Here is a 25,626-nt window from a genome sequence, read left to right on the forward strand (position 1 = left end):
ATTGTTCTCTGAGAGTAACCGCGTATACCTGCACTTAGGGGAAGAGCGCTGCCCCTGCCAATAATATCGCGCCGATTTCTCGCTTTCTCTTGCTTTTAGCTGTATACCGCTATCTATATAAGACTTCCTCTTTTCTCCTGCTTCTCGCACTTTCTCATTAAGTTTCTCCTCTCTATTTGACTCATAAATCACAATCAAAATGGCATATCACTCTTCATCCACCAACGAGGCCATCCAAGCCGAGCATGACTTCGCGGCCCACAACTACCATCCGCTACCCATAGTCTTTGCTCGCGCTCAAGGAACCTCCGTCTGGGACCCAGAAGGCCGTCACTACCTCGACTTCCTTTCGGCCTACTCTGCCGTCAACCAGGGTCACTGTCACCCCAGATTGGTCGAAGCATTAGTCGAACAGGCCTCGCGGTTGACTCTTAGTTCCCGCGCCTTCTACAATGACGTTTTCCCCCGGTTTGCGGAGTTTGTCACCAAGTTCTTCGGTTTTGACATGATATTGCCCATGAACACTGGTGCGGAGGCTGTGGAGACTGGTATCAAAGTCGCCCGGAAGTGGGGATACAAGGTTAAGGGCATTCCGGAGAACCAGGCCGTTGTCTTGAGTGCGGAGAACAACTTCCACGGTCGAACAGTACGTACTACTACATACTATATCTGTTCAATTGCTAATACTAGGTAGTTCGCTGCCATCTCTCTCTCCTCAGACCCCGAATCTCGTGAGAACTACGGCCCATATCTCCCCAACATCGGCTGTACCATCCCCGGAACTGATAAGCCTATCGCGTACAACGACAAGGCCGCCTTGCGTGAGGCATTCGAGAAGGCCGGTCCCACACTGGCCGCTTTCCTGGTCGAGCCTATTCAAGGAGAAGCCGGTATCGTCGTTCCCGATGATGACTACCTACGCGAAGCCCGCGCTCTGTGCGACAAGTACAACGTGCTCTTGATCTGCGACGAGATCCAAACCGGAATCGCCCGAACAGGAAAACTCTTGTGCCACGAATGGAGCGGTATCAAGCCTGACCTGGTGCTGCTGGGCAAGGCCATCTCCGGCGGAATGTACCCTGTGTCCTGTGTCTTGGGCCGCAAAGACGTCATGCTGACTATCGAGCCTGGTACGCACGGGTCGACCTATGGTGGCAACCCGTTGGGATGCGCAGTGGCTATTCGTGCGCTTGAGGTTGTACGGGATGAGCAGATGGTCGAAAAGGCGGAGCGATTGGGCCACGTCTTCCGCAGCGGCCTGCAGGCCATTCAAAGTCCGATTATCCAACTGGTGCGCGGCAAGGGGTTGCTCAACGCTATTATTATTGACGAGTCGAAAACTAACGGACATTCCGCCTGGGAATTGTGCATGCTGATGAAGGAGAAAGGTCTTTTGGTGGGTTTCCCCTATCTTTCTGAAAACCACATCGACTAACATCCATAGGCCAAACCAACCCACCAAAATATCATCCGTCTGGCACCGCCCCTTGTCATTACGGAAGAAGAGATCCAGAAGGCTCTGAAGATCATCGAAGAATCCGTAAACGAACTTCCCAATCTCAGAGGTCCCGCTGAAGACAAGGTCGTCCCTCCTCCAGAGAGAGATGTGAAGATTGCACTTGAGAACTAAGCGGCGTGAATACGGTGGAGGGACAGGAACATTGTATATCCTTAGCAGCTGGACCTATCTACAGGCTGTATGCTAACTACGAGCATCTCGACCGGGGATGAAACCTGGCTTGCCCTCATCGACTCCGGGTCGAGTGATATGCCATGATTGCATGAGCAACGACAGTATGAATATCAGACTATAGAATGAATCGAGTCCTAAAGCATTCAAGGCATCATTTGCGAAGCTGTAACTGCCTAGTATTAAAACATCATTATGTTCGTATTGTATACAAATTCTTGTCTCTGTCTCTCGCAAATTTCCCACTCCTTGTCTGCGGGTTTGGACCATTTTAGCGGTTGAAACCCCACCTCTTCTCAGCCAAAGACTTCACAACCCAACAAGATTTGCTCAACCACGCAAAAAAAAAAAAAAAAAAAAAAAATACATCAATAACGCAATGTTACCGACCAGAGTCGAAGAAGTCAAGTACCTCAACGTCGAATGACAATGGGGTATTTACGTCTCAGATCAACTCGATGAGGATGGCGAGGTTGAGCGGACTTATGTTAAGTACGTATGCTCAAATCGCATAGTATGGTTGTCCACTGACAAATGGAATGGCAAGGTTGAATTTAATCCGCTTAAGAAAGAACTTATTACTAGGTTTCTATGTTTATGGATTGATGAGACTGCTATGTATTCATGAATGGCTGGCAGTCGTGATGATGGAATGAAGGATTATTCTTGCGTTGCTGAGCTTCCAGGCATCGCTTGGTATCCACCTTATAGAGAGTAGAAATGTGGTATGGTCTTCGAGAAAAGAAACACTGGAGTTCAACCCACGCTTAGGATCGATTGCACCAAGAGTCAAAGAAGTAAAACATCTACACGTCGAGAGCAACTGGGCTGTGCGTGTTACAGATCTGCTATATGATGATGGTATTGTTGAATAGACTCGTGCTAGGGTAGAGTTCTACGATAAAGGGAATGGGATCTTTAGTTGACAATGATAACGCTGCTTGCTGAGTCAATTCGGGTTGCGGTATAAATACTAAGTGTGAGCTACCACTATACACCCATCTCAATAGGGCATGAACTACGCAAGGCTCCAAAGATATAGGCTCGAGCACCCTATTGCCTACTCAACCCTCTACCAGGCAGCACTCAGATATATTAACCCTCTTGATCCGAATACCAACCCACCCACAACCTACTTTCTCCAAAACGTCTCATCTAACCAGACCTCGAAAAGAAGACAAAATGGTGTGCCCAACAGACAAAATCGTCCACGCAGCCAACTTCCCAACAAAAGAAGACCTCTCCGCCCACGCGCGAAGAGAAATCCTACAGGAAAAAGACAGAAACCTCGTATACAAAGGAGTCGATGATTCTTGGGCTCATTATGTTCTGGATTCACTGGATCGGGATGGTGAAGTTGAGAGTAAACGAGCACGGTATGTATACACCTTATTCACTTCATTTATCGAAGAGTGAGAATAGATATACTGATGATTATGTATTAGAGGACAGTTCTTTGGGGGGACTATGTTGTTCAGTGTCTAGATTACTGGTATTAATGCTGCCTATGGTGAGATACAGAGAAGGGATAAGAATTGTATCATCGTGATGGTATATTTGCATCCTTCAAAATGCCTTAAGTATTGCTCGCCAAAGGCTTCCCAACCGAAAGAGCCATCAATCAAGCAAAACAGCAGGTCTGCCATGCAATCCAAGACTCAACCAAACTCGAAGATAAAAAGATTTTGTACCTACAGGTGAACCTAGACTGGATGACGTTTGTTGCCTGTTGCCTATGCAAGGATGGCGATTGACTAACTGCAGCTAGGTATGCCTATGCCATGGTGAATTATTATTTAAAATGGAAGGTGCTAATCAGTGCTAGAGTCCAAATGGATTCGTTTACCAATACGGCTAGAATTTTCTTTGGTGAGATTGAAAGGAGGGGTGTGAAGTATGTGTATCTACCATTTATTTGGATATTTGAGGGTTGGGGATTCACTGACTGTTATTCATAATAATAGGAAAATGGATAATTCGGTTGAGAAGAGGTTTTATTATGCCGTTTGATCTAGTTCATGCCTTCCCTGATGCTTGATGTCTGCTTGTGCTTACGATGGATGGATACAATGAACCGGATTGTTAGATTGCTCGAGCGACGATTGATTTTATATCTATGACCTATTGGAATCGGACTTATTAACTTTATCTTCAATATCCTCCCGTACCCATCAGTGGTAACTTCTCAGAATCTTTCAAGTCCCATTAGCACCATCAACACAACATTACAAACACGTTCTTGACGGAAGAAGCCCACGAACCTTGGTCCTTTCTTGGGCGTGCGTTGTCTTTTTCTCCTTCAAAATCCTGGGAATTCAATACCCCGGTCACAAGTATGATAACGAAACCTGCCAAATAACCAGAATTGACTGGACTAGTTTTGAAAAATCATCAGCAGCCAGACTGGGCACCTACCTGCCTGAAACCTTGGCAGGTCATATGGCTCAATGGATGTTGCAACAGAAGGCCCCAGCTGTCAGCTGTTGGGGAGTGGATTCTTGCTGAAGTGCGTGGATTTACATTTTTAACGAAATTTGTTGATGATAGTTTGCTTATATCAGCGACGACAGAAAATGGCGAGCACTGGCAACCTATCTCGAATCGCCTCATACGCGTACCAGAGACAATCAAAATGCCGACCATTATCCACGACAGTCGCCAGCCATTGTGTAAGGCCAAAACGACCTGGTGTCCCATGGGTGGCATATTCGCGAATCAGGATTACGAGTTGAAATGCACGGTGGAAACGGGTGTGTTTTCTGCAACACGTATTCGTCCCTTAATAACAAACGATGGAGATCGGAGAACTTTGACGAAGGCTACATGCTTTCCGGTGTGGCGGATACAACACTCAAGGGTTGGGTTCTGGAGTTTGAGTTTGCCAAAATTGACCGACAATCACGCTACCTGAAAGAGGCCATTCCGTTCAGAGCAAACGCAACGGCATTGCGTTGGCTGTGGTAAGATAACATGCAACTATTAATGTGCTGCTTTCAGTCGAGACTTTGGAAACAATAGTCAACATCCTAACCAGGCTTGTCTTAGCATGATATACTAGAGAGCAAAAGACTCATGCCTTCATCGGGGTTGAAAACACGACGATATTACAGCCTTGGAGTAGTTATGCGAACGGAGATGAGATGGTTTTGCCATAGGCAGAGTGTCTAGAGTTGGATTAGGGCTCGTTACAACCCCGACGGCCACGCTCATCAAGCCGCGAGACTTCTCCTTTTCCAGCTACTCAAAATTGTCTCATTAATCAATTTTTCGTTTTATTTTTTTTCTTTTGTTGAAAATATCAAACCCTGAGACTTTTTTGTTTCTGAAAGCCAGCGTACGGCGATTCGAAATTTAAAACCATATTTTTGGCAACGCATAATGCCAACAAGAAAGCCTCCGCTGCCGAGTGCAAGCTTTGGCAGGCCGAAATTTAAGTCACCTCCAGACAAATTGAATACAATCTCGTTTACCTCGACGGAGTCGAGATCGTGTGCTCACGATATGTGGTAGAGCCTTGCGTGTAGGAGATACCTGCTAATAGCCTCACTAGATTAACCATCCCCCCACGGAAGCCACTATATCCCTAAATACCAGTTGAGAGACACGGATGCAACCGATGATGGCCAATGTGGCTGGTCTTGTCCACGGAATCTTCGTTTTAAGGCAAAGTTTCCGAACACCAGTTCCTATACAAACTCTGTCTGGTCTCTGGCCGGACTTGCTCCGTAATATCAAACGATGACTGCATGTGGTATGGATTGGTCCAGATTTCTAGTTATATGTTCCTGAGACGTCCGGAACTATACCGATGAGGTGGCTTATGAGAGTTATAGCAATACTGTCATTGACAATTTGCGAATCATCGAGGCACTTCAAAAATGCACTAATACTTTGCTAAGAAGGCATTCACCTTACCGAGACCGCTACAGCCAACAACCGGTGAGTTCTGTTAATCAAGCACCAATAGAGGAGCTACATGCAGATTTCAATACTCAAACCAGGCAACGCTACAACCAGACTGCTTTCCACCCTGGATCAGCTAGCTCTTATGGTCATCACATGAGTAGAGACACCTCTCTATTTATTTATGGGTCCCAGCGGCTCCGCTAATACTAACAGTTAGATATACCTCTTTGCGCTCGAGGAACTCTACCGATGTAACAACCAACAGCACTCATAACACAAACACAAATATTTGGCTACTAAATACATCCAGCATTAAGGTCTCAAGGAGGTATCAAGACGTTCGACTCCATAGGAAAGTGAGGCCATGCGTATGGAGACTATGTATTCATCTTCATTTTTCAGCCCGCATAGATCCAACGATACATGTATCGGTCTGTTTACAACCAAGCCGCAAAGCGCTTTTGGAAATCAACATTAGCAACTTAGCACCACAAGCACCATTATCACCTGAATAGGAGGAAATAATGAGGATCCAACAACAAGCGCAAATAGAGAAGCTTATAACAGAGTTAAGGATATGAATGCAATTGGTCTATCAATCCCATTGAGAAAGCCTCGGGGATTCCGGACGAATGTTGATACCAAACATCGCATTCACGGATGATGTGTTACAAAATGAATCCCACCAGTCTCATTCAATCAACGAAACCTAGGAACCAATAATCCTCGAGATGAGTACGAGTTCATTGGATTGGGTGCTGTTCGATGCTACAAACCCGCTATTCCCATGCATTATCAGGTAATAATATTGAGTCATGCTCAGTACTACAACGGACAAAAATGGGTTCCTTTGTACGAGGTGACTTGACATGTCCGCCAACTTTACTGTATGAACATTCCTGTTATGGTCGAGATACTCAATACCGTCATCCTGATCACTGATCACCATCGTGAACTTATCACGGCATATTTCACACACTATCTTTGCCATACTACCCGGGCTCATTCTCAACGATTCAGTCACCAGATTGACCTCTTTCATGTGCCGCCAGGACGTCGTACCGTTCCATTGCCAATTCCCAATACTGATTCTGTCTCAAACTCTAGAGACGTTATCGAAACGGTGGTACACTTTACATCTAAATTGGAGAAAGTCCCTGCGTTTTGTCGGACAGGGGTGGTCAGAGTCTACCGTTGGTATTGACTTGCTACATGAGTTCACCAATGAATGCATTCTTGAGTTACGCTTGAGATTGACCCAAGGGTGATGTCAGGTTTCAAGCAGACTTATCAATAATACAAACATCGCACTAAGTCGGTGTGAGTGTACGTTTAAACCAATTATATACGAATCCTAATCTATATACAAAAACAAGAAATTTCTATAAACCTAGTCAACCCAACTGATAAGAAACATACGACAAAGGCCTAATCGTCCTCCCCTTCGCCGTCCCCGCATACCGACTCCTTCCCCCCAACCTCCCCAACGCTAACCCCTCCAATGTCTCCGCCTTCCCACCCCAGAGCTTCCCCCTCCCGTTAGCCCTCTGCACACTTGGAATCCAGAAATGCGTCACAGCAGCCCCGAGAACCATGCATGCGCTGAAGACAATTAATGACCAACCATGGCGGATCGTGGACTCGCGGTCTGCAGCGGGACTAAAGCGGTAGTAGGCGGAGAAGACCTGGACGAGGATGGAGCCGAGTTTGCCGAAGGCGGCGCTTATGCCGTGACAAGTTGCGCGGTAGCGCGTGGGGAAGACTTCTGCAGGAATTATGTAGGTTGTTGCGTTGGGACCGAAGTTGAAGAGGATTTGACCGAGGATATAGAGGATGACTGCGACGGCGCCTTCGGTTTGGGTGGTTATGAAAACGGTTCCTAGGGCGATGAAGTGGGCAGCTAGGGCGATGAATGCCCATTTTTGGAGGCCGACGCGGTCTAGTTTATGGATGACTAGGATCAACAATAGGCATCCAAAGAAGGAACCACTGTTCAGGATCACCAGACCGTGGACAGACGAGTCCAGGAACATCTGATAGATATTGGCCTCGGGACGATCATCCGTCTGCCATGGCGGAGCAGCGCCTTGGAGATGTAAGGACCCCCAAGTCTTAGCCAGGAACTGCGGACTCGACATGCTGATTCCGTAAAAACCAAAGTCCATGAGGAACCATGCTAATGCGGTTGCGGCGAGTGCGCGCCAGTTCCCCTCTGTCCAGAAATATTGTTTGATATCGGACCCCGTCAGACCCCATTGTGAATTGAGGGTTGCAGGTGGGATCATTTCCGCTTGAGATGAAGACGCGCGATCTTCGATCGAGTGTCCGGTAATCGATAGCGCAGGCATAGGCAGATCCTGCCAACTCGTCATGGATACAGCGGTTGCGGGTGGACTAGACGGAGATTGGTTGTTGAAGTTGAAAAGGTTGGTAGCATCAAACTCGGCCCGCACGGGGTCGTCTTCGACCTCCATTAGGAAACGGGGGGATTCTGGGATGGCGAAACGGAAGAGCGTTGCGATGGCGCCTGGGATGACTCCGATACCGATAACCCATCGCCACATGCTGTCGACGGAACGGACAATATCGATGGTCTCGTGTTCGTGGCTTTTTCCTGCTGCGACAACGATCATAGCGACAAGGTTTCCAGCGATTTGACCGAGGGGTTGCATGAAGAAAACGGTGGCCAACATGCGCGCGCGGTGTTTTGTGGGAGCAAATCTGCACCAAGCCGTTAGCTATATCCATCCAAGATCAAACGGCGTACATACTCCGAAGTAATAACAGCACTAAGCGGATAATCCGCCCCAACACCAATCCCAACCACAACTCTCCACCAAACCAACCACGCAAACACATCCATACTATTATGGACCCCCGTCGACGACATAACCACGCCCAGCGTCGATGTAATCAACAGTGTCAACTCCACACCGTACATCTTCTTCCGCCCGTATCGATCCGCGAGATAGCCGAATAGAACTTGCCCGAATAACGTGCCTGCGAGCGTGGCGATGTTGATGCACATTAACTTCTTCCCGGATGTGTCGTTCTGCCAGTAGACGTAGCTGGCCATGGGGAGGGCCATGTTGCTTGCGAAAAGCTGTCATTTTTAGCTACGGCCAATGCCTTGATGGATGGATGTGGGTGTGTGGGTGTGTACCGTGTATCCATCGAGGAAGAAGCCGACTCCGGCGACGAGTACTACGATCCATTGGAAGTGTTGACGGTCGATGGTCTCGTAGACCTGTCGCATGCGAACCTGGCGGTCCTACATAGCACATCGTTAGTCCGTGCAGTACACCAAGCTGCAGTGGCTGGCATACCTGCTCATGCTCAAAATCCCGAGCCCGATCGGTCTTGTACAGCCGGCTGCGTAACCGGCCCATAGCAAATACTTAGGGTGCGATATGTTGATAGAAGGCGTTCATGATGAAGATGCAAGAAAAATCCCCTGAATATACAGGATACGAAGCGAGAAATTGAGAGACAACCAAGAAGCTAAAAATTGCGATGACCAAAACACGATAACAAGAGGGGTCAGGAACCGAATCCATGCACCCGAGTCAGCGGTCCTGCAGTAGTGCTCATTTAAGGTTACTCGGCCGTTGCTGTCACTGGTTCATACCCGTGTTAGCCTCCGCGGTGGGTTACCCTTTAACGCCAATTATAGTTAAACAATAGCTACACGTGCCCCAAGCCAGCGGACCGACAGGCTCGGCCAACAACGTGATGGTCCACTTGTCACCTGTGTGACAGTGCACATGTGAGAATAGCACAATGCGATTGGAGGCAGTTAATATTACACGTGCAGGCCATGCCGTGATTGATTCGGATTATTCGATTTTAAAACGAAGAAATACAGAAAAGGGTATTGTTGCTCCACCTGAACGCCTGACCATGAATGACCGAGAAAGCCCCATCCGGATACCGAGAAGAAGACACATTTTAGATCTTTTGCGCGGACAAAAATTCGCAGAAACGCTTTCGATCTGTCCCGCGTCAGTATGGCATCATGCAGAGAACGAGGCAGACTTACCGCTATCATCAAGAAATTGAATCTGTAAGACCTTCATTTGTGATAGAAGCTCGAAATTTGGTTGTAATTGTAAGACTGCCGGTTTGCCGGCTTTCTTACCTGGGTTGACACTCTCGATGCAGCTGATCGGTATCGAAACATAGCGCTTAGCCTCTCGTCTTAACGAGTTGGCAAAGAAAAGCATCACTTGCTTTCCATTATGGTCTTGCAGGATGCGTAGATTCTGGCTGATGCATTCTTCACCGCGACCTTTGGACTTTGCTTCTGCGATGCCGGCGATGAAGATGAGTTTGGACGCTAATATGAGCTCTTGGAATTGTACGGCATCTGGGCATGTCAGCAGTATTTCCTGGATAATTGAATAAGAGAGAATACCTCGCTCATCATCAAAAGTGTAGGATATCTGCGTCGTAAACACTGTATGCGCTGTTTGTACCGTCTGCTCATCCAAGAATGACACCCGAAGCGACGGCTCATGAGGCAGCTTGGGATGCTCCAGATGCGGGACAGGCAGTTTTGTATTATGAACTGAACAGTCAGTTTCGCATCGAATTGAAAAAGAAGGTTATGCCCACAGCTATGCACAAAAGCCGTCTGCTGGCCCACGCCACCATTCAACTCCAAACACTTCAATGCCCCGCCTGCATCTTTGCAAATGTCGATATACAGATACCGTAATCGAAACAGCTTGTTATGCCGTACAAACGTGCTGCCTCAATTAGCCATTGGTATGTTCCAACCTGGGTAAACATACACTGTCACACTAGGGTTCAACGTTAACCGCACTACATCGTCGTACAACGAGTAAGACGTCTTCCTTGACCCCGAACCCTGAGACGACGTCCCCGGACTCAGCGGCGGGATAAACTGCGACGAGCGGGACGAATGCGTCGACGAGGAAAACACGCTCTCTCGGGGTGTATTCGGTAGAGGCCAGTCCGCCGAGTCGTATGGATGTTGGCTCATGGCCAGTGTTCGCTATTCACCTGGGTATAGGTGAAGACATCTGCAATGGTGGAAAAAAGGAAATTGATAATTACGCTGATCCGAGTGATCACCGACAGGCTTTCATCACTGACAGGGGAAAACAAGCAAACGTAAGCAAACGAATGGTCAACGATTATTTATGGAAGAAGAACAAATGCCAACCATGGGCGTCGACTGTGCTCAAACACGTGAACCCACCGTGGGGCGGGATTGGTGCTGTGGGTCGATTTTGGGTATTTCCTTTTTGGGATACTATGTTTTGTGATAACATATGATCGATTCTGTTGGTAACAATGTACAATATAAATTTTCAGTGTTAAATGAGAGATACAAATATATCCAAATAAATCCGATCATATGAATCCTCAGTGAAAGCATATCTCCCTAGCCCCCGAACTTAATCGTGCTTTGCCCAAATTTGGCACTGAACTCAGACATGGCCAAATGCCAGAGGCTTCTGGATCAATTTTGGAATCAAAGATCTACATTTCCTTAATTTGGTTTGTCTCGGATGGTTTCCTTGCCTCGGTATGTTTCTGGAACAAATACAAACTTGGGATGCCTAACCAAGATATATCCATGACTTCTCTCAATTAAACCGACAACAATACTCTCCACAAAGACACCTCTTATCCAACTGCCTCCAATAGCTATCCGAATAATCCACAGTAATCTCGATTCCCGCCGTGATTCCCTTAGAAATGACTAGAATCCGCTCCTTCCCGCGCCAGTAGAACTTTTGAAACTGACTATTCGGCTTGCAAGAATGGTTGATAAACCGCGTAAAGTTGCCCATTTGTCCCTGGAATATCTGGTACGTGTGCGGGCGAGTGCCTCCTACCATCACGTCGACGCCTTGGATGCCATTGGTTATGAGGCCGGTGAATTCACCGATAGCGGTGCCACGTTCGATATTCTGGGCGTGTCAGTATTGGCCAGATTGGGAATGGGAGGTGACTTACACAGCGTGCAATAACACCATTGTTTCTTCCACTTGTCGTATGGAATATTTGTATAGGAGCTGGACTTCGAACGCTCCCGAATAAAGATGGAAAGCACGAGCATTGGTTCATCTTGATATCGTCTGACTGCCTTTCCTTACAGGCCTGGCAGATATCTGTATTGTCCAGCTCAGGGATCACGCGCGGGTCGATTAATCCAAAAAAGTCTTGGTCCAACACGCATTCATCGATAAACTCATATTGGAACCCATTAGATAACTTTAGATGGCCATAAGTTGAATCCAGTGGTACTGCACTCTCACCTCCCGGTACGATAACCCATCCATGGGGGTGTCCATCATACCGACGAGGTTCATCATGTCCGATAACGTGCAACAAGTCTCTCCATTCTGAATGGAGTGTGTCCGCTGCCACTTCGAAAGCAGACCGAAGATGTCGCAGACGTGTTGCGAAGCCGTCACTAAAGCCGGTCCGGTATTTGCAGAACCGGTAGACACCGGTACTGGCAAATATGAGACTTGCCCATCCGCCTGCATCTTTAATCTCCTTGTAACCTCGCCAGATAGCCCTGTTATCGTCAGCTTGTACTTATAAAAGTGAGTCACGGATGACATACAGTCTGTTTCGAAGGTCCTTCTCCTTCCAGTTGAGGACGGCACATGCTTCTTTTAGTGCCATCATCCGGGCTTCTGTGGATGAATAATTTGGATTTTCCAGTCGAATGACGGCAATTCTCGCTTCATAGCATTCGATCCAATATGCTTGAACTATCATCTCAAGAGCTCTCGACGATTGGCTCTGATTATAGTATTTCATGCACATAATATTGACAGCTTGAAAAACCTCGCCGCTGACCCCAGTGCGAATGTTGAAGCTTGGTTCCGGAATCTGTTCTGTATTAATATTATGCAATTTGAATTCCCGGCAAGAAAATATACAGTGGAGAAGCGTGTGAGTTGCACCGACGAAAACAACTGTTTCCAAATTCCTGCAATAAGCTTGTCCACCGACGTCGGTTCCAAAACTGGTACCTCTTTTCCGAGCTTTTTACGTTGAGGAAAGCGCGTTTCGGTATGCACCTGCCGGACAGAGGGCGCTCCATCCTCACTGTTCTCTGGCATGAGAGGCGCGGACTCTGTTTGTTTTACTGGACGCATGCCGCCAGTCTTGCGGCGTTTGGGCGATGGAGGTGATGCTTCCACATATGGTCCAGGTGTGGTATTGTTCTTTGCAAGTTTGACCTGGTCTTGACTTATTTCGCTGCTACAGTCACTGTGCTCGGCAGTAGCGGTTGTCGTGTTCACCGGTATGATCTGGCCATTTTGCAGGTCGACACTACCCTTCTCAATGTCAGCAAAATCCCTTTCCTGTCTATAACATATTTCAAGATACCAGCAAAATTCTATTTGATCCCCTGCCCGGACCAAGGGAGGCTTCGATATGTAGGACAAGAGGACTATCTTGTTCGATATTGGCAGATTTACATGCAGCAGCCAACTGCAATGGGAAATCCTTGTTGCCTAGCACATCGCATAACTGGAGAATAGGATGATATTTTATATACATGGTGCCTGTTGGCCTTTTCGCTCTTTCGGATATGGACAAGATGAAGCTATTCAAAACTGTCTGCCCAGGAGTGGCTGAGTCAGCAAATGATGCCATGATGTCATGATACATGAATATCCTTTCAATTGTCTTCTGTTTTACTGGATTTCAACATTCGGGTCACAAGGGCCAAGAAAGTGCTGAAAATACTTGCAATGCTGTCTCTGTACATAGTGTGTAAATGTGCAAGCCCTATACACTCACCCAGTAGCGGTGGTCTACACTAGTGCGGACCATACTATAAAGGGAAAATCTTTCCATTCCTCCTTTCTTCCCTTCTTCCCTTCTTTTTTCCCTTTTATTTTATCTATCTATTCCCATTATTTGCTTAACTGCCGGTAGAATGGCCTCTGAAAAGTCCATATACACCTACGAAGGCCTCACAGGATGGAGGAGTCTACGTCCCCTACGTCTCTTCCGGGGTATGTACTACGATGTCAAACGCCGTCTGCCCTACTACCCCAGCGACATCTATGATGCCTTCACCTATCGGACCATAGCTAGTATAATCCGGATGTACTTTGTCAAGTATGCTTCCTTTACTATCCATTCCGAAAGGCACAACTGATCAACATAGCGTACTCCCGGCCATTGCATACACACTTGACATGTACCGCCGAACAGGACAGTTTTTCGGGATTAATGAATCGCTATTTTCGTCAGCTATGGCAGCTATGATATTCAGCATTTTCGCAGCTCAGCCATTGACTATTGTGGGCATCACGGGTTTGATATCATTGTTCAACTATACTATCTTCGATATAGTGACGCGGTATGAGCCTGCCATATATGCAAACTTCATGTGCTGGACCGCCATCTGGGGTGCCATCTTTCATTGGATCGTGGCTGTTTGCAATCTATGTGACTATATGCGTTATGTCACCGACTTCTCGTCCGAGTCGTTTGGCATGTATGTCGGGATTATTTATCTGAGTGAGTATCTGTACCCTGATATTTCCGTGAAAAAGTGACTAATACCTACCAGTAAAAGGAGTAGAAGAGCTTGTCAACGAATTCAGCGAAGTAGACCGCACAGCCGGCTTCATGAGCTGCATGATCGCCATTCTCTACTTCCTAACTGTCTACTCGCTCGAACTACTAGGGAAAAGCACCGTCTTCAAGCCCATGATCCGAACCATACTCGCGGACTATGCATATGTCTTTGCTACTATCTTTTGGGTAGGGTTCTCGCATATCCCGGGTAATCTCAAGGCCGCGAATATCTCTAGAGTACCCATCTCAAAGGCATTCTACCCAACCCAGCCGCGTGGCTGGTTGATCCACTTCTGGGAACTCGATGTGAAATGGGTATTTGCTGCGTTGCCATTCGGGTTTCTACTCATGCTCCTCTTCTACTACGATCACGTACGTCTTCCACCCCCTGTCTCAGCAGAAACTGAATCTAACCCAGAACAGAACGTCAGCAGCCTAACAGCCCAAGCCCGCCAATTCCCTCTTAAAAAACCTGCCGGCTTTCACTGGGACTTCTTCCTCCTCGGCATCACCACCTTCCTCGCCGGCATAACCGGTGTTCCCATGCCCAACGGCCTTGTTCCCCAAGCCCCCGTGCACACAGACTCGCTCACAAACTACCAAACAGAGCTCGACATCGACTCAACGGCTGAAGGCGAGGGTGCAGAGATTCGGAGGCCCGTTATCAAACCTGTTAACGTTGTCGAGCAGCGTGTTTCGCACTTTGTAATGGGCCTGGGGATTATTGGGACAATGACAGGGCCGTTGCTAATTGTGCTGCATACTATGCCTGCGGCGGTTTTTGCGGGGGTCTTCTTTACGGTTGGGTGGGGGTCTGTTGGGGGTAATGGGATTATCAAAAAGGCTATTTTTCTACTGCTGGAGGATCGGTTCGTGGCACGCGATGAGCCGCTACGGATTGTGAAACGGAGGAAGATTACCCTTTGGATCGCATCTCAGGTATTTGGGGTTGCGGCTTGTGTGGCTATCTCGCAAACCATCGCGGCAATTGGGTTCCCGGTCCTTATCATCGCACTGATTCCCTGGCGCGTGTGGATTATCCCTAAATGGTTCAGTCAAGAGGAACTTGACGTCCTCGACGACTTGACCGCCAATAACACCGCGGTGCTCGAGAGCATGAGCGGCCCGCCCAAATTCCCCGGCGAACGTCTTACACATATGGAGGATATCAATCTCCAGCAAAGACATACGGAGAATCAAAAGGGAGCAGAGAGACAACGTGCTGCTGATATTCATAGATGATCTTCTTCTCTATAATATATCGAAGGGAGAACCTGTCCCCGGCACTCGCCAAATCCGAATTTTACTCCTGTCTTTGAATTCACGCACCATCCCTCCATGACTACCTCGTCACCGTCTTGTAGAAATTCGATTCCTTTGTCTTTAAGCCCAGATAATTCATTTTCTGGGGCTTTTCGCTCGACAAGGCAAGCGATGCCATCTTTTTCGCCTTTGTAGTTGGTGCGCTAGCTGTTATTAGTATATAATGCACAGTCTGACAGAATAACGCTGGTTAAACTTACATCGCTCGTGATAGTCCCCGTTCCAAATATGTCTCCTGTAGTCAAGCCCTCACCAGCACTGGCTAAATGGGTTAATTGCTGATAGGGCGTCCAGTATAGTTCGTTCAGGTTAGTCGAGGTGGCATTATACGATTTTCCATTCCCTGCGTACACCAAGTCAGCATCCACCGATCCAGCCCACAAATCAAATCCCAAAAAGAAGAAGAAGAGAGATACTAACTCAAAACCTTCGCCTGCAACTTAACATCAAACGTCGCCTCCCCCCCTCTCCCTTTCCACCTCAAATGCGGCAACACCCCCGACTCCTGCGCAACCTCAACCGCACAAGCCACACCATCCAACGCCTCACACGTAACAATCCACGGCGAAATACTTGTCCCAGACCCTTTTCCATGAAACGGCCCCAACGGCGCCATTTCAAAACTCTGAATATCCCTCGCAGACCAATCATTCAACACCACAAATCCGAAAATATGTTCGCGCGCGTTGCAGATGTCCAGAACCTGGCCGGATGGGAGAGGCTTGGAGATAAAGACGCCCATTTCGAGCTCGAAGTCGAGGGCTTGCGTCGGGGCGTAGGTTGGAGGTGTGGTTGGGGTGGGTTGAATTACGCCGCGGGGGCGGTGGATCGGAGTGTTTGTGATTTTGAGACTGGAGGTACGGCCATTGTAGACTGGGGGGATGAAGAAGAAGCTGGGGGCTATGGGGGCGTTCATTACTTTTGCGCACTGTGGGTGGTTTGGTTAGGAGGTGCGTTTGGGGGGTTGTGGATGGGGAGGGGCGTACGTTCTTGACATGTTCCAAGGAGCAGAAGAAGTCCGAGAAGTTGAATGTGTCCATGGGATAGTGATATGTCACTGTTTCGAGCGGGATATAGTAACTCGGTGGAAGGCCATCACGGAAATACCTGACGAGTGAGTTTCGAACCTTGCGATGAATCTCTTTTGGCATCGCTGCAAAAGCGTTCAGAGTGGGCTGTTCATTTTATATCAGCAAGCTATTACCAGCTCTACTACGTCTAACACATACCTGCGAGAAAACGTTATTGATCATCTCAACTCCACCTTTACCCTCAAGGCCCGGAATATCGCTGAAAGATCCAACGCGCTCAAGCGCGCTCAGATCTATCGCATAGTTTCCGAAAGCCGTTGCGCATCGCGGTTTTGTATTCTCGGGTGTCGAGATGACGCCGAAGGGGATATTGTCGACGGTAAATGGGGAGCCTTCCTCCACGCTTTTTAACATTGCTAGGTGAGTAGCCGTCATTTTCACGATATGTGGCAAAGAAATGGCTGAAGGAAAGGAAGAAGAAAAGTGTATCACGTATATCTCACGTATATATCCGGCGGGTTGTTTGTGTACTTGTGTACTCCGTACCGAGAACGTGATTGTCAGTCAGCTTGGGTATCCGTGCATTGCTTATTACTACCATGCATATGGAGATGCAGGGGGACTCGGGTTACAAAATAACGATGAAGGTCTCATCTGAGACTTTTTATATTTGTGCTTGTAAGTTAAGGAAGTGAGATGATCCAGTGGATTGCATAGTTCCTTCGCCTTTTACAAACCGCAACAATCGCCTGCTGTTTTGAAAAGGATAAGTTCGAAGTCAATTGGTATAAAGAGAGGGTAAGGTCATGTAAAAGAAAGCGCGTTGACCCTGCCACCAGGAAAAGCAAGTTTGGAATATCAAGTTGTGCCGTAGCAAAGGGATAACAAGAACCAGAATCCACCATACCCATGCTCGAGCAAGATTGCCTCACAGCCGCAGAGATGAAATCGTGTCCAAGCTAGCCGGAATCCTGAACTATCACCGAATTATACATGTCTGCGGAACGCGCACCTCAGGCAAGACTACGATAGCTTTTCTTTTGCGAGAAATTTGTCGGTTCCATGGAGACACCGTCTATTATTGATCGAGCTGAAAACCTCTTGAAGAAGATAACATGTGAGTAGCTTTTGCAAGGAACTAGCAGTTGCCCAGAAGGGTAATTGGAAGGGGTACATTTGGTTTGGTCTTGACGATTGGTAACCGACTTATATTGATGAATCATTTTGGAAGTGAAGAAGTTTTATGTTCCATAAAAGGCCAATTCCATCAATAGACATCTTGTTGTTTGCACACAGCTCAGCCATCATTGGCCGTTAACCTCTATTAAGCCCTCAGTTCACTGCTTAGAGTCATGTCGCATATCTCCAAGTGTGAAAAACAGGCTATTTTTATCCCAATCGCCTACGCACTATTATGTAACCCGAAACCGGCCCGAACTTGTCAAAAACGACCCCCTCACCCTGTCAAATCCTAAATACCCAAAACACAGCATGGCGAAAGTCCAAATCATGGACGGAGGCCTCGGCACCTCACTACAAGACCAATACAGCATCAAATTCGATTCCGCTACAACACCTCTCTGGTCATCACACCTGCTAGTCAGCGACCCAGCCACTCTACAAGCCTGCCAACGAGACTTCGCCATCGCAGGAGTCGATATCCTCCTAACAGCCACATATCAAGTCTCTGCAGAAGGGTTTGCGCTGACAAAAACGCCCGCTTTTCCCGATGGCATCCCGCGCAGTGCCGCGGGGCCCTTCCTACAGACTGCAGTGGATGCTGCTGAAAAGGCAAAAGTCTGCGACAAGTCGAGTATTGCGCTTAGCCTTGGTCCCTACGGGGCGTGCATGATTCCTGGACAGGAATATAGTGGTGTGTATGATACGGAACATGACTCTGAAGACGCGTTGTATAGGTGGCATCTAGATCGACTGCGGATGTTTGTTGAAGCGGAAGCGGATGGGAATCTTATTTCTCGGGTGCAATTTGTTGCTTTTGAGACACTGCCTCGGCTTGATGAGGTTCGGGCTGTAAGGAGAGCTTTTTTTGATTCGGGAATTAAGGTGCCGTTCTGGATTGCTTGTGTTTTCCCCCGGGCGGACGATGTCTTGCCTGATGGGAGTTCTGTTGAGCAGGTTGTGCAGGCTGCTGTTGGGCCAATGGAAGGTGGTGGTGAGCCGTGGGGGATTGGGATGAATTGTACCAAGATCCATAAGCTCCCTGGGCTTGTTGATAAGTTTGGTCTGTGTGTTGCGGAGGCTATTGCTGCTGGGCACATATCGAATGTTCCGATTCTGGTTTTGTATCCCGATGGATCGAATGGGGAGGTTTACAATACCACGACACAGATCTGGGAGAAGCCTGATGATTCCGGTGATACGAATAGTAGAGACACGGTACGACTATCTATTATCTTCTTTTTGCCTCTTTGCACAAGGGCTCTCAAAGCAACATACTGACGTGAACTTCAGCGACCCTGGGAGAAGCAGCTCGCACAAGTGGTCAATGAAGCCTTTTCCAAGGGCCAATTTAACTCGTTTCTCGTTGGTGGATGCTGCAAAGCTTCCCATTACGATATCGGAAAACTTCGAGAGCAGTTCTAGACCAAGTGACCAGTCTATGGGGAAAAGAAATAAAATCAAAGTGTCATGAATCATGCATGGTAGAAATGGTGGAATAGATGCATCGCTCATGCTAAAAGGCTGGTATATATACAATGAGGGTTATCTCAAAATAGCCAGTCGACGAACTTTCGCCCCAGGCCGCTAGGTTTATTTTCCTGTGGCATAATCTCCCCGTCCACAAGACGACCGGACCATAAATCAATATTTGCGGCACGTTCAAACTGCAGAATCGTATGTTAACAACTGTATTTCGAGAAAAAAAAAAAAAAAAAAAAGATTAGATGAGGCAACATACCTTGGTACGATACCAGAGCTTCCAGCAAATAATGGGAACAATGAAAATAGGAATGCCAACATAGGACGCAACAAAATCAGACGTGTTCCAGTTTCCCTTGAGGAAAACGGGAAATCCTGCAATCAACGTAATTATTGTAGACATGATAAAGCCAAACCATGCGGCATAAGGTTGCAAAGGTGCCTTCCAAGGGAGCGTTTCTCGGCTGATATCCTGCTTCTTCATTGCAGCATAGAAGCGGATATAGCAGAAACAAAGCGTTGCCCAGGCAATGAGACCGGCGACGGTGCTGAGATTCAGAAGCCAGGTGAAAGCCTGCGCTGCACCACCGGATCCAAGACTCAGATACGCCAGGGGTCCGAAGAGCCAAGCGGCGATGACAGCCACGTATGGCACGCCATTCTTATCCACACGCCCGAAGAACTGGGGCAACTGGTGGTCTGTAGTCATGGCGACGATCATGCGGGAGCCGACCCAACAGTAGGAATTACCGGCAGACCACGCAGCGACGAGGATGCATGCATTTACAATGGAGGGCAGCGCGGTGATGCCAGCGTTCTTGATGGCGATCACGAATGGCGAGCTGTTTGCGTTGTCAGAGCCGGAGACAAGGTTTGAATTCCGGGGGTCCACGATGAGGCTGATGAGAAAGGCGCCGAGAATGTAGAAGAAGGCGATGCGATAAGTCACTCGACGGGCAGCTTTTGGAATGGCACGGTGCGGGTCGACGGACTCGGAAGCTGTGATAACAACGGTCTCGACACCAATGAAGCTAAACGAGGCGTTTATGAAAGACGAAAGGAATCCTAGGAAGTGGCCTGTCGGACCAGTGATACCGTTGTAGTTTGTCCATGCCCCAGGATTGTTCCAGAACCGAAAGCCAATGGTCTCGTGGTTTGGACCCCCACCTGCAGTGATAACGATGGAGACAATTACAAGGCCAAGGAAGCAGAGAACCTTCACGGCACCTCCAATAACTTCGCTATCACCATAGAATCGCACACTCATCAAATTAATAGCCAAAATTAAGACCAACCCAACTGTGATCACGACTGCAGGCGTTATGTCCGTCCAATATGAAACAATGACAGCGGCGGCAGATGTCTCTGAGGCGATAGCGATTGTGTAACAGTATCCGTACGAAATAGCGAGTGAAAAGCCGACAGCCGGGTCGATAAAGCGAGTAGCCCAGTGAGGAAAGGATCCTGCGGTTGGGAAAAGCGTTGCCAGCTCGGCGATGCTTTGCATCACACACCACAAAACCATTCCGACGACGATATATGCGAGCAACAAACCAGCGGGACCAGCTTTGGCATAAGCCGACCCAGTGCCAACGAACAGACCGGTACCGATACCACTGCAGAAACCAATCATGGTGACCTGGTAGTTCCGCAGGCGGCGCTGCAAGGCAGCACGGCCGCCGACATTGAGCGCCAGTTCCTCCTTGGGGTTAGCATCATAGTCGACATAGTTTGCAGGAGCCGACTGGATGTGATCCTCAGGGAAGCCGGACTTGTCCATCTTTTCATGATCATGACCGAAAGAGAGGAATTGAAAAGTGTCTGATGGGAAACAAGCTTTATTCTATCTTCCGAATTTTTTAAAATCGCGCGAATCACAACATCGGAGCTCCATTTTTCGCACTGCTGCTTCTTCTCCACAACATGGAGGTTGATTGGGCTTAATGGGAGTACTTTCGGGGAAATTTAATATCTCGGTGGGTCTGGGTCAAATTGCGGAATCGAAGGATCTTGACCTTGAGCCTTTGAACGGCCATAGCTACAACCATACTGGCCGCCCCGAAGCCCACTCTGTAAGGACCAAATCCGCTAAATTAATGATTAGCTATATAGCTAAGGTATACCGCAAGAGATCTCGTTGGCGTGCGGCCCTACAGGTATATACACAGTGCGGGAAAGTTTGTTCCGCCGGTTTTGTACTTACTTTCTAGAGGTTGCTTGGATGCTTTCCAAGATTACGTAGTTCAGGATGTGTTTCACATATGGAGTTCGATATAATCATCAGCATTAAATACACTGCACGGCAATCCAGCTGAATAAAGGGGCGAAACATTGAATAACATGGACCACTGTTCTTGAGTTTGGGTCAAAATTTGCAAATGCCACATTTCAATGCTTCGTACTGGACTGTATTGCTTGGACTGAGTAAGAAGATGATACCAAATTAATTGGTAAAGAGCATCGATAGAAAATTCATATCAACATGTACGCTATGTTTTTTTCAGAAAATTGTCTTATAACGAACAGCTTTGAAACACATGAAAGATGCAAAGGTATCAAGACAATATACAATCACATCATGTGATAGGCAACTGACAAGCTCTTCCGGTGCGTATGTTTTGCTCATCGCCCGCCACAGGTGACTGCTTCATAGGAGGAAGCTCAGGAGGGTGGTAGCAGCGCAGGCAACCAGGGAAAACTTGCGAGTAAGTCCGCCGGTTGACGTTGCCGTATCATCCTGTTCCATGGATCCTTTCAGGCCTCCCGCTCCAAAGGGCTTAAAGCCACCACTGATACTGGAGGGCTGTTTCGTCGAGCCCTTGACACACTTGTTTTCATCCGTGTGTGCCGCCCAAGCGGCGGCCCACAAGGCTTGCGGCTCGAACAGTGTCTTGGTGGTCCAGAACATACGGCAATCGGCGTCTTCATACGTGTACTGCAATGTGGACTCGGATGAGTCGCCTTTTCGCACCTGGTCTTGGATCTGGATTTGTCCATCAACGCCGGCGCGGCGGAGAAGGACCTCCGGGTTGGCAAGTGCCTTTAGCTCGGGGGTTTCGAAGCCCTCGATGCCAAGCGCTTCAGTCGCATTTATCATACCTGCGATGGTTTGCGACATTTCACTGAATGATAGAATGGTACCACCTTTGGTGCCTCCGAGAGCCTGCATGGGGCCCTCCTTAGCGCGACCACCCACCACAACGGATTTGACGCCCGCAACGTTCTTCAGCTCTTCGTGGAAGGAGGCGCAGGACGAACCACAAAGACCATCCATAAGCATGACCATGTTTTCGGGCTCAAAAATGGGCGGTCCGGATGAGGGGTTCTCGAACTTGAAACCCTCGCCCAGAACACTATTTTTGTTGCTGTTAGACATCTGTGAGGGTCAGCTGGAATGTTGTTACAGTTCAAGGGGCGGGCCGTGGTTTGGTTTTGCGGAGTTGCACTTACGTTATAGCGCGAGGTGAGCGTGAAATTGTCTTCGTTATATGTAAAGGGCCCGAGCCAAGTATCCCAGTCAGGAATGCTGTCGCCATTAACGTCGACGTAATCCTCGTAGTCCCAGTGAGTAGTCAAAATATCTGAAGGTCAGTCAGCGCTATATTTCTTTCCATCTTGGCAATTGGAGCTTCTCTGTACCTTCAGACCAGTTGGAATCGAACTCTTCCTGTGCGGTATCGTTCTTCTTGATCTCATTGAGAGCATCGCCAACCCTCTTATATCCGTCCTGTGCCCGATACCGCTGGGCGCTGAAAGGCATCTCGGCGGGAAAAAGCTGCATGAAAGTATCGAGCAGAAGATCAACATCGCCTCCTTGATTTTCTCGGAGATCTAGAATGAGCTTCTTCTTGTCCTTGTCCTGACACTGCTCCAGGAACTCTTTGACCAACCGCTGGAACTCGCGCGAGGATTCCGTCGAGTTATCGACAGAGGACGTGTCAAAGCTACTAATCTGGAGGACAGCAACATCATTGACCGTATCCATAAAGTACCCGGCCATCATGGCGTCGCTATGGTTCACCACGGGCTCTGGGTAGTTAGTATTGTCACGGGGAATCAATGTCCTCCGGGACAGATGGCGTGCAGCCTTCTGCGCAGCCGAAGAAGTATCCGGCTCGTCGGCCGCAGTCTTGAGCTTGGACAGGATCTTGAAGAGGCTCTTGCCGTCGGTGACCTCGCTCCAGTCAATGTTTTCTGCAACTCCAGATACAGTGGCAATATTGTTGTATCTGCGCGTGGTACCATTCTTGAAGGTGACTGTGGTGGCTGCGTCGTCATAAACACCATAGAACACCTGGGCGGGAGAGACTAAAGAGCCAGGTTTAGCCTCCCGGAATAAAAGGTTATTATAACGGGCGTCCAGGTTGGTGTATTGCTCCCAGTCGGCGATCTTTTCCAGATACTCTTGCACGTCCTGGCCGTTGACCTTGGTAATTGGGGAGATGGAAACACCGTCGTCGGCATGCTGGGCGATAATATCACCTGCCACATACGTGTTGGGAACCTTCAACCCGTCATCGGAGATGGTCGTCATCGCAACTTCGCGCCAGAATAAGAAAATACTGAGGATGTCAGACCCGAACAAGAAGTGGTAGTTACCGGTGTCGATGCTCAGCTTCTGGATCGCAAGGTGCACGTCGTATTCGCTGTCATAGTTGCTGAGGTTGCCCTTAATCTTGTCTAGCTCGCTAATGAGGTCTAGCGAGCCTCGATCCCATGTTTCAGGGGTGTTTTTCAACCAGCCTGTCTCGGAATTCCATTCCCACATGAGCTTAAGCTGGTTGATCAGGGCTTCATCCTCCTCGACGGCCACTGGAACGGAGGTCAAACAATCATGGGCGATTTTAGCAGGGATATTGTTGGTATCCCCGGTGAATTTGGCAATCTTTGCGCAGGCCTCTGCAGAACTGGAGCTAGATGGGACCGCTGAAGGGGTTGAAGAAGTGGGAATGAGGGTTGAGGTCTGAGCCGCGACCAAGACGGCGGAGGCCAAAATGCTTCCAAGAAGATACATTTCCAAGCTCCTGCCTTATAGCAAAGAAGAAGAGAAACACACACACACACACACACACACACACAGTGAAGATGAAATCACAAATGGACTGCGTCTCCATGGACCCATGAAGGACGCTTATATGCCTTACGGGAAATTACTCTCTCGAAGGATGAGGCTCAACAAGGCTCATCGGTTGCTCCCCCCCTGGGAGCCGTCTTGGCCCTTAATGGGGGTTGGTGGAGGCGTCCAGAGTCATCGTCGATGCTGCTGCATGGCATTGGGTCAGCACAAGAACCACTTTTCCCTGAGGCTCTCACGAGCCTGTGGTCTTCTTGGGTTCGGCCTTGGTTTTGAACACCAGTTGTTCGAGATCAGCCATGGCCCACTGCGCGTTTCATTCATGGGCTGATGGACATTCACCGCATATGACAGCACGAATTAGAGGCCCTGCCTTATTGGGGCCGTGTCCGAACCAAGGTGATTATCCCTTCCCGAAGAGGGTCCAGATCAGCTCAGGCACCACACCAAGTGGCCTTCCCGGGGAGTTTAGCCTATGGACATCGCGAATACTTGAGCCAGCCTTGCAAGGACTACTTGTATGCCAAGAGTGGCTGAGTCAGGGCTTGGTTGGGGGCCATGCCGATCTCGCAAATTTGACAGATGATTCGGGATAGTCGCTTTTCTATGGCCTCGCCCGGACCCTGATCGGCATGTTCTGCTACACCATAAATAGAAAACCATCTCCCGGACAGCTCGTGATAAAACGTCAGTCGACTAGTGATTGAGCAACTCAATGAGCTAGCAATGCCGAGTCGACTCCTAACAGTACTCGGGGTATTCTAAACACGAGATACTCCGAGTACGTACTCCGTACTACTACATCAGCCGACGCTTTGGTAGAAATTGCGGGCCCAAATGTCTTGTTGGGAGAGAGGAGGGGAGATATGGGCTTGCTTTAAGCTGCATATAAATCTTATACTTGGCGCTATAAACTGGCATAAAATCATATGAATCTCTCACATAGGAGGTCCGATCGGGCAGCGATATACATGTGTGCTATGCGGAGTAGTGGCCCTATCGGTAATCCACCGATCATCTCTCCTACTAATCATTTCTTCTTCGCTGCTAACAAGCATGGCGAGGGGTTGTGATGGTCAACGCCAACAGTCAATATCGACAAATACCACCGAGGCAAACGCTACTAGTTGTTGAGCCCGTGACAGGGACTGCTAGTTATTATCCACACGATCATTCAGAAACTCCTTAGTACGGAGCCATTGCAGCAGCCCTTAGAGCGGTCCCAGAGCTGTTAGGTTGACGGCATGGAATTCTGGGAGTTATAGGCCGGGCACGAGTTTAGAATTCACGCCGGATTGCTGACGCCACTCGCCGATTCTGAGGAGATCTTGATTTTGGCCAAAATATCCGATATT

The 25,626-nt window shown here is 48.4% G+C and overlaps 11 protein-coding genes across 11 annotated transcripts; 4 read left to right on the forward strand and 7 right to left on the reverse strand.

Annotated features, from left to right (window-relative positions):
* Positions 1–161: 161 nt before the first annotated feature.
* Positions 162–2,002, forward strand: car2 (ornithine-oxo-acid transaminase). The gene is made up of 3 exons (XM_040782760.1): positions 162–646; positions 695–1,396; positions 1,445–2,002. The coding sequence occupies exons 1-3, from the start codon at positions 200–202 to the stop codon at positions 1,628–1,630; spliced, it is 1,335 nt and encodes a 444-aa protein (XP_040635947.1). The 5' UTR covers positions 162–199; the 3' UTR covers positions 1,631–2,002.
* Positions 2,003–2,840: 838 nt separating this feature from the next.
* On the forward strand, positions 2,841–3,302 carry EURHEDRAFT_415682 (uncharacterized protein). Its single transcript, XM_040782761.1, has 2 exons — positions 2,841–3,066; positions 3,136–3,302. Exons 1-2 carry the CDS (start codon positions 2,873–2,875, stop codon positions 3,173–3,175), a joined length of 234 nt encoding a protein of 77 aa, XP_040635948.1. The 5' UTR covers positions 2,841–2,872; the 3' UTR covers positions 3,176–3,302.
* A 3,555-nt stretch (positions 3,303–6,857) lies between these two features.
* On the reverse strand, positions 6,858–9,062 carry EURHEDRAFT_415683 (phosphate transporter). Its single transcript, XM_040782762.1, has 4 exons — positions 8,923–9,062; positions 8,760–8,867; positions 8,368–8,699; positions 6,858–8,317 (listed from the first exon to the last, which is right to left on the reverse strand). Exons 1-4 carry the CDS (start codon positions 8,983–8,985, stop codon positions 6,991–6,993), a joined length of 1,830 nt encoding a protein of 609 aa, XP_040635949.1. The 5' UTR covers positions 8,986–9,062; the 3' UTR covers positions 6,858–6,990.
* Positions 9,063–9,384: 322 nt separating this feature from the next.
* Positions 9,385–10,746, reverse strand: EURHEDRAFT_415685 (uncharacterized protein). Its single transcript, XM_040782763.1, has 5 exons — positions 10,390–10,746; positions 10,211–10,344; positions 10,011–10,163; positions 9,636–9,962; positions 9,385–9,588 (listed from the first exon to the last, which is right to left on the reverse strand). Exons 1-5 carry the CDS (start codon positions 10,599–10,601, stop codon positions 9,545–9,547), a joined length of 870 nt encoding a protein of 289 aa, XP_040635950.1. The 5' UTR covers positions 10,602–10,746; the 3' UTR covers positions 9,385–9,544.
* A 465-nt stretch (positions 10,747–11,211) lies between these two features.
* EURHEDRAFT_517822 (SET domain protein) lies at positions 11,212–13,150 on the reverse strand (the record flags this gene model as incomplete). Its single annotated transcript, XM_040786597.1, has 5 exons — positions 11,212–11,538; positions 11,585–12,152; positions 12,201–12,472; positions 12,523–12,951; positions 12,977–13,150. 5 exons carry the CDS (start codon positions 13,148–13,150, stop codon positions 11,212–11,214), a joined length of 1,770 nt encoding a protein of 589 aa, XP_040635951.1.
* A 382-nt stretch (positions 13,151–13,532) lies between these two features.
* Positions 13,533–15,424, forward strand: EURHEDRAFT_463167 (anion exchange family protein; the record flags this gene model as incomplete). Its single annotated transcript, XM_040784855.1, has 4 exons — positions 13,533–13,717; positions 13,767–14,122; positions 14,175–14,554; positions 14,606–15,424. 4 exons carry the CDS (start codon positions 13,533–13,535, stop codon positions 15,422–15,424), a joined length of 1,740 nt encoding a protein of 579 aa, XP_040635952.1.
* On the reverse strand, positions 15,415–16,950 carry EURHEDRAFT_463129 (uncharacterized protein; the record flags this gene model as incomplete). Its single annotated transcript, XM_040784852.1, has 5 exons — positions 15,415–15,648; positions 15,706–15,848; positions 15,926–16,433; positions 16,492–16,680; positions 16,735–16,950. 5 exons carry the CDS (start codon positions 16,948–16,950, stop codon positions 15,415–15,417), a joined length of 1,290 nt encoding a protein of 429 aa, XP_040635953.1.
* A 208-nt stretch (positions 16,951–17,158) lies between these two features.
* EURHEDRAFT_415690 (uncharacterized protein) lies at positions 17,159–17,828 on the reverse strand. The gene has a single exon (XM_040782764.1). The coding sequence runs from the start codon at positions 17,445–17,447 to the stop codon at positions 17,220–17,222; it is 228 nt and encodes a 75-aa protein (XP_040635954.1). The 5' UTR covers positions 17,448–17,828; the 3' UTR covers positions 17,159–17,219.
* Positions 17,829–17,894: 66 nt separating this feature from the next.
* Positions 17,895–19,507, forward strand: EURHEDRAFT_485482 (homocysteine S-methyltransferase family protein). The gene is made up of 2 exons (XM_040785554.1): positions 17,895–18,933; positions 19,009–19,507. The coding sequence occupies exons 1-2, from the start codon at positions 18,028–18,030 to the stop codon at positions 19,138–19,140; spliced, it is 1,038 nt and encodes a 345-aa protein (XP_040635955.1). The 5' UTR covers positions 17,895–18,027; the 3' UTR covers positions 19,141–19,507.
* Positions 19,266–21,091, reverse strand: EURHEDRAFT_380353 (putative amino acid permease; the record flags this gene model as incomplete). Its single annotated transcript, XM_040779286.1, has 3 exons — positions 19,266–19,382; positions 19,457–21,018; positions 21,076–21,091. 3 exons carry the CDS (start codon positions 21,089–21,091, stop codon positions 19,266–19,268), a joined length of 1,695 nt encoding a protein of 564 aa, XP_040635956.1.
* A 753-nt stretch (positions 21,092–21,844) lies between these two features.
* On the reverse strand, positions 21,845–24,211 carry EURHEDRAFT_517827 (peptidase S41 family protein; the record flags this gene model as incomplete). Its single annotated transcript, XM_040786598.1, has 3 exons — positions 21,845–22,573; positions 22,648–22,778; positions 22,837–24,211. The coding sequence occupies 3 exons, from the start codon at positions 24,209–24,211 to the stop codon at positions 21,845–21,847; spliced, it is 2,235 nt and encodes a 744-aa protein (XP_040635957.1).
* Between the last annotated feature and the right edge of the window lie 1,415 nt (positions 24,212–25,626).

This window comes from Aspergillus ruber (assembly GCF_000600275.1).
Source record: "Aspergillus ruber CBS 135680 unplaced genomic scaffold scaffold00028, whole genome shotgun sequence".
NCBI lineage: Eukaryota > Fungi > Ascomycota > Eurotiomycetes > Eurotiales > Aspergillaceae > Aspergillus > Aspergillus ruber.

What these genes read in the sequence shown, in the direction of transcription:
- EURHEDRAFT_415685 (XM_040782763.1), bottom strand. Translation starts at nt 10,601, where the DNA reads ATGAGCCAACATCCATACGACTCGGCGGACTGGCCTCTACCGAATACA. An exon ending in TTGAACCCTAGTGTGACAGT is followed by an intron (nt 10,345 to 10,389) that starts GTATGTTTACCC and finishes TAATTGAGGCAG; the next exon opens with CACGTTTGTACGGCATAACA. An exon ending in GACGGCTTTTGTGCATAGCT is followed by an intron (nt 10,164 to 10,210) that starts GTGGGCATAACC and finishes CTGACTGTTCAG; the next exon opens with TTCATAATACAAAACTGCCT.
- EURHEDRAFT_415683 (XM_040782762.1), bottom strand. Translation starts at nt 8,985, where the DNA reads ATGGGCCGGTTACGCAGCCGGCTGTACAAGACCGATCGGGCTCGGGAT. An exon ending in TCTTCCTCGATGGATACACG is followed by an intron (nt 8,700 to 8,759) that starts GTACACACCCAC and finishes TAAAAATGACAG; the next exon opens with CTTTTCGCAAGCAACATGGC. An exon ending in AGTGCTGTTATTACTTCGGA is followed by an intron (nt 8,318 to 8,367) that starts GTATGTACGCCG and finishes GGCTTGGTGCAG; the next exon opens with ATTTGCTCCCACAAAACACC.
- EURHEDRAFT_485482 (XM_040785554.1), top strand. Translation starts at nt 18,028, where the DNA reads ATGGCGAAAGTCCAAATCATGGACGGAGGCCTCGGCACCTCACTACAA. An exon ending in ATACGAATAGTAGAGACACG is followed by an intron (nt 18,934 to 19,008) that starts GTACGACTATCT and finishes CGTGAACTTCAG; the next exon opens with CGACCCTGGGAGAAGCAGCT.
- EURHEDRAFT_415690 (XM_040782764.1), bottom strand. Translation starts at nt 17,447, where the DNA reads ATGGGTATGGTGGATTCTGGTTCTTGTTATCCCTTTGCTACGGCACAA.
- EURHEDRAFT_415682 (XM_040782761.1), top strand. Translation starts at nt 2,873, where the DNA reads ATGGTGTGCCCAACAGACAAAATCGTCCACGCAGCCAACTTCCCAACA. An exon ending in GTTGAGAGTAAACGAGCACG is followed by an intron (nt 3,067 to 3,135) that starts GTATGTATACAC and finishes ATTATGTATTAG; the next exon opens with AGGACAGTTCTTTGGGGGGA.
- car2 (XM_040782760.1), top strand. Translation starts at nt 200, where the DNA reads ATGGCATATCACTCTTCATCCACCAACGAGGCCATCCAAGCCGAGCAT. An exon ending in ACAACTTCCACGGTCGAACA is followed by an intron (nt 647 to 694) that starts GTACGTACTACT and finishes AATACTAGGTAG; the next exon opens with TTCGCTGCCATCTCTCTCTC. An exon ending in TGAAGGAGAAAGGTCTTTTG is followed by an intron (nt 1,397 to 1,444) that starts GTGGGTTTCCCC and finishes TAACATCCATAG; the next exon opens with GCCAAACCAACCCACCAAAA.